A 13,332-nucleotide genomic window follows, 5' to 3' on the forward strand; every position below is an offset into this window, starting at 1 on the left:
TGAGTGCCACAATATACAAAGCATTGATACACACTACATGGCTCCTAACCACTAACAGTCTACGATTCAAACAGGATTTTGATGGCTAGCTATGTTTCCCCAAACCCCTAAGCTAATTTTAGACTCAATTTGTCTCATAGTCTTAACATTTCAAAAATTCATTTTCTTCACATCTAGCAGCAAAATGTCCTAATGTTCTTACATTGCTGGAAAACTGAGAAAATCTCTTCACCACTGTTCCCGTTAGTGATCAGATCCATTCTCTCACTAGAGCTGGATGGAGCCTTCCCAGTTTCCACCTCTAGAGCCCACAGCTGAGTGGATCAAGTTCGTCTTCTAAGGATGTCTTACCTGCAGGACAATTTCAAAAGCAGAGATGTGCCCAAACTCCCGGGGGTAGTCACTTATTTCCATTGCAAATGAGAATATTTTATCTTTATATCCAAATACAGTCACGCGTCACTTAACGCCAGGGACATGTTCTGAGAAAAGCATCGTCAGACGATGTGGTCCGTGTGAGAACACCACAGTGTGCACTTGCACAAAGCCAGGTGGTACAGCCTGCTACACACCTAGGCTCTACGGTACTAATCTTACGGGACCACCATCGTATATGCGCTCCATCATTGACCAAAACATCATTAAGCAGCACATGACAGTACTAACTTAGGAAATGGGATTTAAGCCAATACCCACTGTATTTGAAAAATATAGAATGTATAGAAATGACCAGTAATTGATCAACAGTACTTTCTACACTGCCAATACATAAAGAGCAAAGAACATTGCCATTCTATTTTAATGGATGACATCCATTCATAATTCCTCAACTAAACAAAGGAAGAAAACAGCATTTCTTAAGCTGCCAGAGTCTTTGCATGTTAGTTCATTCCACTCTCACATCAACCCTGTGAGACCCATCTCAGTGGACGCCTCACACCTCCCCTGCCAGCCAGACAAGGCCACCCGGATGCTCCAGGTCCCCGCCCAGAACTGGCTCACCTCCCAGCCTCCCCACCTCAGTCACACCACCTCTAATTTCTAATTTCTTCCCCAATCTTTACCTCCAGCCTGTCTTCCTGACTCTTCTTTCCCACCCTCCCTAAGTCCTCTGGCTTCCAGCAGGACTTCGTGACCATTACCTCTGCTGTCCCCTACAGCCCACTGCTGTGCTGGGACTTCGCTTTGTGGCTTTTCCACTCACTGCCCTTTCTGGGTGCTGAGGTCCATGGACCCCCAAGCACTGAGGTTCTGTGACTCCACGTGAGCATGGACACCATCTGGACACACCTGGCCTGCTGGTCTTTGACCACCTCATCTCAGAGACCTCTTCCCCGTTCCCAGTCACCCTTCAGACCGTAGTGCGTGACAAACTCAAATTTACCTCCAGGGCCCGGCAGGCAGTAACAAGTGCAATGAGACAGAGGGAATGCCGACGGGGTGTGGGAATCGAGCACACAGAAGGAGCCGCATTTCAAAGGAGGCAACTGCTGCTCAACCACGAAGAACTGTCACCATTCAGACTTTAGAATATCTGCTCAGGGTTTTACTACAGCATCCACTTCTCAAGATAGGCCAGAAACCCCATTTTTATGGAGAATCTCAAGATTTTGGCAAATAAATCTAACTTAAAAAAATTATCTGGATCAAACTAAAGGCGTCAGGCAGAATGTGACCTCTGAGTTACTGGGGTGCAAACTTGCTCCCCGTCTCTCCTCACCCGGAGCCACTGCACCTCCAGGACTGCTCCGCCTGTGCACGCGCCTCCTCCGACCACCTCGCTTTTCCTTCCAGGACGTCCACTCCATTGAGACTAGTCTCCATTGCCCCGGCCCCGTCACCCTCCTGGCTGGGTTAGATTCCACTTTAGTGGCTCTTGCTAATACACTAAGCTTTGGTCACCAACCTAGACTGGGTCCTAACAGGTCCAGAAATACTGTCTTCCCAGAATCTCTGTACCAACTATTTCAAAATCTCCATCCTCCTCAAATCCCTGATGACCTTCCCTCTCATCTCTGACACTCTACCCATCTTGCCTCACTCTCTCTCAATTTTCTTCTGCTGTCTAAAGGATGTGTTTCCTTCTCCCTTACTCTGGATACCAACCCCCTCCAGCGTCTCAAGAACCTTGACTATCAATTATTCACCGCTTAACCCAAGGGAGGGAAGGAAGGAAGAACATTTTTTATGCATCTCTAACCAATAAGGACTTTTCAAAACCACTAACATTATGATACTCAACTGTGATACTATTATTTCTAACAAGAAATATGCATTTGGTTACCCCTACTAGCCCCCCGCCAGTGGCTTCCTTGGGAGAAAGTGTGTGCTCCTCACCTTTAGGACGAGGCCTCTTCAGTCCCTCCTAGCACCCACCCACGCACCTCACTAAGTTCAATCTTACTGGCTGGCTTTCTTAGAGCACAGCACATTCATGCCTACTTTTGAGTCTTCACAGTTGCTGTTCCTTTCACCTGGAACTCTCTCCCTCAGTTGTTCCCATGGCTTCCTTGTCACTCACCCCTGACTTAAGCCACCATGAGGCCCTCCCTGACCACGGAACCTACAAGAACCTCTTCCCCCAACTGCTATCACATGACCCCTTCTTACTGTCTTCAAAACACCTGTACCCGTCACAAGCCCTTCTGTTCACATTTGTCTGCTCACTACCTCTCCAACTAAGACAACAGTAGGGGACTGATTGCTCTCATTTATCATTGTGTCTCCAGTGCCCACAAAAATGAAAACAGTGGTCAATGTACCACAACTACCTTCTTTCTGTCTTAAATAGAAAAACATCTACTAAAACTTTTAAGGTCCGTTCTGTATCAACAAGCTCCGATCGTAAAACCGCAAATTGAAATTAAGGCTTCTTCACATTAATTTGTGTTATGCTATCATCTACCATGAAGTTCATTAGAAACAAATAAGGAAAAGCTGGTAAACTTCAATCTTCTCTTGATGCCCCTGCTAATTTTAAACAAAGAGGGGGAAACTTCTTTAATTAGGGAGAGCGCTCCATCACTGGTATCCTGGTTCTACTGGGCAGTGTGAGGTCTTCAACCTCAATGCATGCTGCCACCCTTTTATGACAGAATTTGTGACACATATAAAAGACTGTAAAACAAGTTCTCACACAAGTAAATACTGCTTGTAAGTCAACTGTTCTGAAGAATCAGAAAACAATAAACTATACTGAAATAGACTGGAAAATCCAATATCTAAATTTTTGTTTTTTAAACAGTGACTTACATGTGCTACGTTTGACGGTCGGTTAATCTGCTGAATGTCAGCATTATTAGTAATGTTTCTTAATGTCCGCGCGGCTGGACTCCAAGCAGCTATCATTTCTGATCTCTCGGAATTTTGGAGATTTTGTCCCGAAGCCATTAAGTGACCCCGGACCTCAGGCGGTAAGATGCTGCCTGGGACCGGCGGCACATTGGCACACAAGTTAATCAAGCCGGGCTCCTTCCCGGGCGGCAGTCTGCGCTTTGCTGCAGCTAACTGTGGGACCTCAGCTGGGGTCCAGTTTAGATTTCTCTCCTGCTTTTCAGGTGATGAGTCTGAAGAATCATCAAACATCAGTTCCCCTTTAGATTTCTCGGCGTTCGACTTGGGTGAAAATTGCTGCTCGCCTGAAGGAGAGCCTTCTTGAGAACTGGCAGGGCTCGACTTTTCATCTGTACTGCCCTCATTTGGGGAATCTTGTTCCTCATTTTCTACCTCTTCCTCCTCCTGTTCTTCCTCTTCCTCCTCTTCATAAATAATTAGACGAGGATGATAAAATGCTTCATCTTTTTTGGTTTTCTCCGATATGCAATCCAGGACCCAGTCGGGAGTCACAATTTTAATACTTGATCTCTTTAAAGCACACTCGTATTTCTCCTACAAGTAAAGCACAAACACACACAGAAACAAAGCTGTGAGTTTTATCAGCTTCCTAGAATTGTGCATCATACAAAGAACTCTGGGAGAGGGGTACAACGGAAACATTCAGCACCCACTACTGCCATCTGACACACAGGGAAAGCTTACGCTCCTTTAGATGGATGCTCTTACACCTGCAATAGTAGCCTTAAAAGATTTTGCTTAAATGAACTATTATAAATGATATTTTAGATACAAAAGTAGGGCCAGGAATCCTATGGAAAACTCTATGAATGAAATGAGTAACTGCCACCTAATCTAGTTTTTGTTTGTTGACAATGTGTACAGAGCTCTAATTGTGGGTCCGGGCACCTTTAGGACATCAGAGACAGTCACCAGGGGGCTGACCACTCATGGGAATGCCTTCTTAACCAGTTATCTGGGGTTTATCGAGCTCCTTCCACATGAGACACAACGGATGCAACCAGTCTCTGACCTAATAAGGTTCACAACTTAGTTCTGAAGAGAAATTAAATAGGCAGTGAGAATACAATATAAACCAGCACTAAGTGACAGGGGCATGTGGGCAGAAAAGGTTCTACCAGTGAGTTCAACACGCAGGGACGCCCACCTACAGGTGAGGTCCGGCTGGGTGTGAGCGGTGACGACTGGAGGGCACACCAGAAAAGGCACACTTGGAGCAGCGGGCCAGGAGTGCTGACAGGCAGGGGGCTCTCCAACTGGTAAGGGCGGAAAGAGGAATGTGCCAAAGAAAAAAGGAAATAATGGAAAACTTCAAATAAGGGTAATACGATAAACTAGCTTTAGAATGAATGAGTTTGGAAATACGGTTCAGTTAACTCCTAGAATCTCCCCCATCTGCTTCTCAAACCCCGGAGGACAGCGATTCTCTACAAACATGTCTCGGGGCCACACTACAAGCCCCATCCCATCGTGGAGACGGAGGCGGTGCGTGCTTGGCCGGAGAAGCTGCACCGGCGGCAGCAGAACCGAGGACGCTCGGCCATCAGCCTCTGTGGAGGACCTGGTGCTGAGCCCGGACACAACACAAAGCTGGAACCCCTCTCCTGGGAAAGAGGAAGGCCCACACTAGAGAAGGGATTTAACTGTGTGTTACTTCTGAGGATGTTCAAGCTTAAACCTATTTAAAACACAAGTAAAACTCAGTCATGGGCAAACACATGAATAAAAAGCAAAGCAAAAGAAAAATGAATGTGATCATAACCACACTGATTACATTTTTAGTGTACAGTTTTAATTGTTTTTGTTATAAATATATGTACATATATTAAAAGCTGAAGGGAGGAAGCATATTGTCACAGTGTACAAATACTTCATAATGTGCTGTTTTCCACTTAATATATCGTGAACAATCTCCGACGTCAATATGTACACTTTTATGCAGGCACTTTTGCTTTTAACTTCTTTAATGTAATTTTCTACAATACTCCAAAGTAGAGTCGTGAAATAAATCCCTCCACCTATCACCCAGCTTCAATAACTGGCAACTTCTTGAAATCGTGCTTCATCTATCTCTTCCACGACTTTGTCTATGCATCTTTAACTGATAAACTACATTATGAAATCCACTACAGCTGTCAATACTATCTCATACCCAGCACTTACTCAAATTTCCCCAAGAGTTTCAAAACTCATTTTACAGTTGCACACAGTTTTTTGGGGTTTTTATTTTGCTGAGGAAGATTAGCCCTGAGGTAACATCTGTGCCAATCTTCCTCTACTTTGTATGTGGGGTGCCGCCACAGCATTGCTGACAAGTGGTGTAGGTCCATGTCCAGGATCCCAACCCACAAACCCAGGCTGCCAAAGTGGAGCGCACCAAACTTCAGACACCACGGGGCTGGCGCCTGCACACAGTACTTTTAACATAAGCCTACTATTCTGTTGGGTAGTTGTATAAATTAGGAAATCCCCTGGTGTCAGGGATTATTATTTAGTTATCTCTAGTGTTATACTTATTATAGTTATTTCTAATGTTTATTCACTGTTTTGCTACTATGAAAAATTGCAGGAGATCTTTACACACATCCTAAATTGTTTACATACAATAAATTCCTAGGTTTTGGTGTTCAAGTATGAAAAATTCTCTAGGACTTCATATCTATAATTACACTTCCCTCCAAAAAAGGCTGTATCTATGTAGGAGTATATCAATTTACCACACCCTTGAGAAAAAAATTTTTCATTCCTTATTCTAAAAATCATGTTATTGTGACATATTTAAGTATGGAATGTTACACACACCCTCCCACAGTAAATACAGACGATCTCTTTCTGCAGCTGACTAGAGACTTTCAGTGACTGGACCACGTGGCCCAGAAGAGCCCAGAGCTCTCTCAGGAAACACACAGCCCAGGTGCACACTGAAGTACTTACAAACTAAACAAATATTGCAAATATACAACACGGGCAAATAACATACATTTAATATGGTTTATATATTATTTCCCAAAGTAGGAAGATGCTTATTGAAATAAATATGAAATAAAGTGTTTTTTAATTCTGTTAAATACTAAAAATAAAACCAGTACCATGAAGCAGAGTTGCTGAACATTCTGGATGTCAGAAAGAGCACTTCATACTTAAAGAGCTGGATCCACCGTGGACGAGTCCTGAGTTCTCCCCTTGTACAGGGTTCTGGCATTCCACGCTCCAGGAACGACCTACTTCCCACGCAAGTCTACGTACAACACTTCAGCAAACTGAAGTCCACTCAGATTTTCTCTCACTTCTCACCAGTAAGTGTTTTTTGTCACTGAAGGACAATTACTGCTTAAACAAGGTGACTGAAGAGCAAAGCAACGTTAAATGCCTCTGCCTGTGCTAATTTACCAGCTATGTTATTCTAACTCTGAAATCCTCAAAACTATCAATTATTAAACGTCACAGACCTCAGGAGTCAAAGTGAAGTGGCATGGGGTCAGGGTGTGGCCAGCAGGGGGCCAGGGCTGGCCCATGCCGCCCATCTCTCCCAGCCTTGCCCTCAGCCCCGGGGGCAGTATTCACACCCAGAAATCTCCAAGTGCTACATCCAGCCCCTTTCCCCCAATAACTAGGAAGTACATTTCGTTTCTGTTGATTCTGTTACTAACTCATCCATTCTTCTCAACTTAAATTTAAAACTTTAAAATTCAAGAATATAAAAGTTTCACTATGCCATTTACACATTTTCCCTAAGAATTCATCAAAAAAATGCAAGAAAAGAATTTAAAGAGATGCCATTTATGTTGTGTGTAGTCAGCTAGTCTGTTTGACAAATCCACTCTAGTCATATGCCTCTGAAATTATAATTTGCCTCTAAGTATTCACTCATAGGTACAAGATTTATACAAGATTCCATTTCTCTTCAAACCAGCTACCTAAAATCTAATGATTTATTTTTAGCCACAAATCAATACTGATATATAAAGAACCCCTACACTATTTAACCAAAGCATACTATTTATCTCTTAAATTGTTACGCAAAATGTAATTTTTTACTTATATAGATTTTAAGATTCACTACTTAAATTTTCACAGAAAAGTTTCTTCTTGGACTGAGAGGTTTACTATGTTACAATCAAATCCACTGGCTCACAACTTCTCCCCCTGTCAGTAGACTGGCATGACGAGGAGCACACATTCGTGAGTGCCCCTGCTTAGTTTCAAAGACCCCATGAAAGGGTCCTCTGGCCAGTGTACGACTGTTCCAGCCCTCCACTCTCCACCCTCCGCCAGGGCTGTGGGCACATCCACCACACACCTCTCTCCTCCTGCTGTGAGTCAGACGAAATAAGATAATGACAATGTAGACTCAGATTGAAGACAGTAAGAAAAAAATGGAGGCAATGACTGATATGTGGGAAAAGTAATCATCAAAAAACTCTTCTACTATAAATATACTATATCTGATTCTCAAAGATGCAAATAATTGTTCATGGAAGGAAAACAGTTTGATTTCCAGAGAACAGTAATTCTCAAACATTAGTGTGTGTCCTAATCGCTGGGAGGCCTTGACACGGATGCCTGGGTTCCCCGCTTCCCCCACCTGGTTCTGATTTACTAGGTCTGGGGCGGACCGGACAGTGTGCACTTCTCACAAGTCCCCAAGGGAGGCTGATGTTGCTGACATGGGGATCCCACTTGGGGACCAAAATCCCTCCGGCCCCACCAGTGCTTCGAGGTATAGAGCCCTGGGCTTATCAAGATAAATGCAGTCTATATAGTCTACATTATTAAGAAGGAAACTATACTGAAAACTTCACCAAATGCATGTTTATAATTACACTCAGTACAAGGCCTTTTTAAAACTTGTGAAGAGGTCGATAGATACATATTTTCACAAATAAAAATGAACAGAAGTTGTACTGGACTTGAAAGGAAACTCTAGAAATTCAAAAAACTTTCCTATTTTCTCCATGAAATAAACCCCTATTTCTTTGTATTCAGAAGTCACACCTGACTCGAAATAAAATTTATAGGGGCCGGCCTGGTGGTGCAGTGGTTAAGTTCGCACACTCTGCTTTGGCAGCCCAGGGTTCGCAGGTTCAGATCCTGTGCATGGACCTACACACCACTCATCAAGCCATGCTGTGGCGGCGTCCCACATACAAAATAGAGGAAGACTGGCACAGACGTTACCTCAGGGACAATCTTCCTCTCCAAAAAAATACAATAGAATAAAACTTATAATCATCTCATATCCCTTGTGGAATGAAGCTGGGTATAAATAATGTAAACTAATATAATCGGCTTTTGTAAGTGGAATCTAATAATTAACTTAAAAGATGCTCAAAAAAGACATTTGATTACTGGAAATACTTAAATGACATAAAAAGGAGAATGTACATGAAACACTTACCCCCTTCGGTTCTGGAACAACCAAATGTGTGCACTTCCTGTTGAGGTTCAGCTGGCAATCCCCCCCATAGAAAGTCAGCAAAGCCCAGAGGGCACTTCTATCTCCAGATGACACCTGACAGAAAACCAGAAATCAGGCTTTTATCACACATTTCAATGTTTACTTATTTACTTCATTATTAAAATACATTGTGACAGTATAACAATTTTGCTTTATCTACTTTTCTCCCATATTAAATGATATAACCTAAGGGTATTAGTGGGAAAAATAGATAAGCTTTTAGCTATTTGCTTATTACAATAAAAACTTTTATTCCTATAATAATAGTTTTATAGATATTACTTTTTTTTGCCTTGTCACCAAATGAATTAAAAGAAAATACTTATATCTACACTCCAAAGACTGAATGGAGGGTTGTTTCATTCTATAACAAAAATGATAGGGGGAAAAAAAAGCAGAAAGAACTAGTATACCATTCCAGTTTCCAATTGTGTCATTTTTGAAAATGCTTAAATACAACAGCAGTATCAAAATCATATTTAAGGAGTGCCTTAATCATTAGTGGATAACAAATAAATATTAATTATGAAATGCATAAAATGAAAAGATAAAAATACAGTGATTTGTAAGCTCTGGGAAAATGTAAATATTACTTAACACAAAGAAAGAAATAAGGCAAGCATAAAAGGATTAAATGTTATGCTTGCCTAGATGATAAAGTAAGGCTTCAGATACAATGGCTGATGTCACTATAACAACACACAGCTACCATTTATTGCCTGCCTACTATGTGCCAGGAACTGTGCCAAGTGCTTTGTGTCTGCTCTGAATCCTCATGACCGCCATGTGGAGTAGGCATCATAAGAACCAGTTTATAGATCAGGAAACAAACTTAGAAAAATTGTAGCTGATAATCAGAAAAGCTGGCTTTTTACAAGCCAGGTCTGTCTAAACCCAGGTCTGACTCCTAACTGTATTTTCCAACCTCTCTACACTGCTTCTCTAAGGGCAGTTACTACCAAAAATAATGTCTAAAAAATAAAATTTTAGACTCTGAAAGACAAGAAACATTTAAGAAAAATAAAGGTGTGAGTGTTAATTCTAAGATAATCAATTAACCACGTCAATTTTTTGGTGGATAATTTACTACAAGTTGAGAATTATGGTGAAGAATTCTGGACTTTGTCTCAAGTTAATTTTTTAGAAGTATTGATAAACAGCATGTTTTTTTAACAGCCATTATTCAGCTTGCTAAAAATCTAACATTCCACATCTACTCTCATCCATTTTACAAAGACTTCTAGACATTATTTTGCGCTCCACATTACTCTGTGAATGCTAACAAGAACACATTAATTTTATAAGATCACCTTTAAAAATTGTTATTTGATATCTCTTTAGTAAGTCAATGTCACATTTCAGAGGTTGGGTCAGAAGACTTATTTTTATTAGAGGCTTTCACAAAAAGATTTACATCCTGCAGCCTTTGGAGAGCTGAGATTTATTATATGATCATTTGGATTACTCCAATGAATCATTACATAATCTTTATTAAAATGAAATTAAAAAACAATCTAGATACGCCTTTATTACAAAGATTTGGTCACACGTCAGCTGAGTGTTATTTTTATTTTACTGACTACAGTACCTATCTGGCCTGTGTCACAGACATGGGTCTCAACAGGGTGCCTGCCGTATGTTGCTGTGGAAAGAACATCAGAGAGGGAGGAGGGGAGTCCCAGAATTGACAGCGGATCTCCAAAAATGAGCTCACGTCAACTTGGAAAACGTCCACGAACGGGATTCTTCATCGATGTACATTTGGGTTAAATGACTTCAAACACACCTATCAACTAACGTAATGAATCTATATCAGCCTAATTAACAGTTAAGCATGCTCTTTCCACACCAAAATGTTTAACAATCATTACTTAGTGGTGACAGGATTACGGGGACATTTTTATTTTCATGTTTATACTTTTCTGTATTTTCCAAATTTTTAAGAGCGTTAGTTTTATAACTGGGGAAAGTGCTTTTTCTTTTTTTTAAGCAATCTTTCTACGCTACAACTCTATCACCTCAGCTAACAAAGCTTGGGATGCCTTAAAATCCACCTGACCTCACTGCTGCCGGCCTCCCACTGCTCACTAGCACCACTCCCAGCATGCGCCTGACCCTATGGTTTCAGGACACTCCCCAACCATGCTAAGCGTGCTGTGCTTCCTGGCCTCCATGCCCTCCCTCCCCTACCCCACTGCTCTAGCTGCAGCTCGGCTATCGCTGCCACTGTCCTCCGACAGCAGCTGCACAAAATCTAAAGGCTTACCACACTCCGTAACTGTGTGAGCATTGGTCTTTTCCCCCACTGTTCTCTAGGAACTTGAAGCAGAGGACTACAATTGCATCTATGTCCCCCACTGAATAAACGCTTCTCTTTACACCAATCAGGAACGCCCTCCCTCCTCCTCGAGGTCTCATATCTCCAATAAAACAGTCCTGGTTCTAGCTCACATGAATTTCTCCTTGTCCAGTCTTGATTATGGACTGTAAGCCTACTTATTAAAGACCAGAGTCTTCTGCAAGAATTACGTCTGAAACTTCTTTAATATATTTCATAGTACCTAGTACAGTGCAAGGCACATGGGTAGGCAGTCAAGAAATATTTATTGATTGAGATACAGAATGGAAAGGGCTTTTATTTTTAGGTCTTCCAGATTTAAATTATGACCCTGGCCAGGCTCTCCATCAGACTCTTGACCTAGTCCCCGAAACCTACCCAGCACATTACAACAGAGGCCTCAGCCTGCATCAATACCGGGTCAGAAGAAGGCAGATGATGGCTGTGCTTCCCAACTTCTGCTGGCACAAGCTCCCTTCCCTACCTCTCCCTGGACAGCTCTGGAAGACTCCAACAAAGAGCTCCAGCTTGTATCAACACCCTGACGGGGAAAAGACAGAAGGTCACTGAGAACCACCAAGCAAACAGTCCTTTCGTGAAGGTGGGGTCCTGCCCGGTGCATGCCTGTGTGTGCAGGTGCTCCAGTGTTCAGAAAGGGGCACAGACACCCAGAGCCTCCATTCGGCGCAGGTTCACCCGGTGATCGCTCCCTCCCAGCATTATCTCCACACCTGGCACCCACTTTGTCTCTGTGCACGTTTCAACACACTGCGTTTGTTCACGCATCTGTCCCCCTTTCTAGACTGTACGTTTACTGGGGGGGGAGAAATCCTATCTCAGTTCATTTGTACTCTGGCATTGTTCCTGTCACAAAGGAAGTGCTCGTCATGTATTTGTTGAACCCAAGTCCCTTAGCTGCACACACTATATGTATATATATGTGTGTGTGTATATATATATATTTATGTTTGTTAATATATCTTAAAACCGAATTAACAGCTTTTAGCAACAACAAAATGTTAGTGTGCCCAGTGTACTTTTCTTAACCAAAGTTTCTTCATATGAACTACTATCAAGTAAAATCTTTCCCATCTTTATTTGAATAATCTTTCAGAACTTAAAAGCAAGCCTTTTTATTTTACCCCATTACACACTGGGGATTTCAATCCATCATAATAAGTGACGATGTGAGAATAAGGTATAGTAAGTGATCCATAAAGATCACACTGATTCTGGATTCTGCTTTTTTTACCTAAAGAAATTTGCCAAAAGGATATAAAATACTGCCAAAGGTCTTGCTAAATTCACCTTTTTGTCCATCACAGCCCCAACCACTCCCCACAATGAGTTTCGCACCCGGATAAAAGTCTACCAGCTGGGCTGCTTCCCAGACCACACCATCCAGCAACACTTGTTCACCTGAGAATCCAGACAGCTATGTTCTCCACCACAGCTTCCTCACCTCACTTTTTTCATGGGCTCTCCACTCTCCCCCTCCCCGCCCCTCTGCCAACCACACTTGTCTCTTCTCAGCGCAGAACCTGAGATCTACTTAAGACCCCTAAGCCAGCATGATGGCCACCAAGCCAATCAACAGTCCTGTGTCACTGTCCACACCCTGGTCCTCCTCCTTCTGGGTCACAGAGCAGGACTGAAAACCACATGCAGGTACATACAACTACCTGGACCAATTAATGCGCTCCACCTTTACCTGGGGCGTGACTACTTCCCAGCAATAAAAACAAAACTGGTTAAGTCTGACTTCATCCTTGGTTTCTAAAAGTAATGTCCTACTCCTCCAATATCATCTCTATTTATTTTCAAGCTCCCTTTCCTCCCCAACCTCCTTAACTATGCATGTTACTACTCAAGGTTCTATTCCTGGTCATGTGCCCCTCTCTACTCTCCTCTGCAAGAAGTTAGGAATTCTCAGCCCATCATACCACATCTCCACGTCCCTACATTTGGACAGCTCATCAACACCCCAAACTCAATGTGTTTCAAATCAACTTCGTCATCTTCCCCCAGAAATCAGGATCCTCTGTTTCCCATCTCTGGCAACGATGCTATCACTTTACCACTGCTCCTAGTTTGAAACAAGGAAGTCATCTGACTAACAATTTCAACGTGAAAGCATCTAGCCCAGGAGCTGGCCTGCAGAGCACTGTGATGCTGGCTTCTC

General features: G+C 42.5%; 1 protein-coding gene across 1 annotated transcript in view; it reads right to left on the reverse strand.

The window, feature by feature from the left end:
* PAXIP1 (PAX interacting protein 1) overlaps positions 1-13,332 on the reverse strand; it is a 60,273-nt gene that overhangs the window by 32,211 nt on the left and 14,730 nt on the right. The window contains exons 5-6 of the mRNA XM_046670225.1: positions 8,753-8,866; positions 3,253-3,888 (exon numbers count right to left, since the gene is read on the reverse strand). Coding sequence (XP_046526181.1) covers positions 3,253-3,888; positions 8,753-8,866 — 750 coding nt within the window. The remainder of the gene's footprint in view (positions 1-3,252; positions 3,889-8,752; positions 8,867-13,332) is intronic.

The sequence above is a fragment of the Equus quagga genome, chromosome 8, assembly GCF_021613505.1.
Source record: "Equus quagga isolate Etosha38 chromosome 8, UCLA_HA_Equagga_1.0, whole genome shotgun sequence".
NCBI lineage: Eukaryota > Metazoa > Chordata > Mammalia > Perissodactyla > Equidae > Equus > Equus quagga.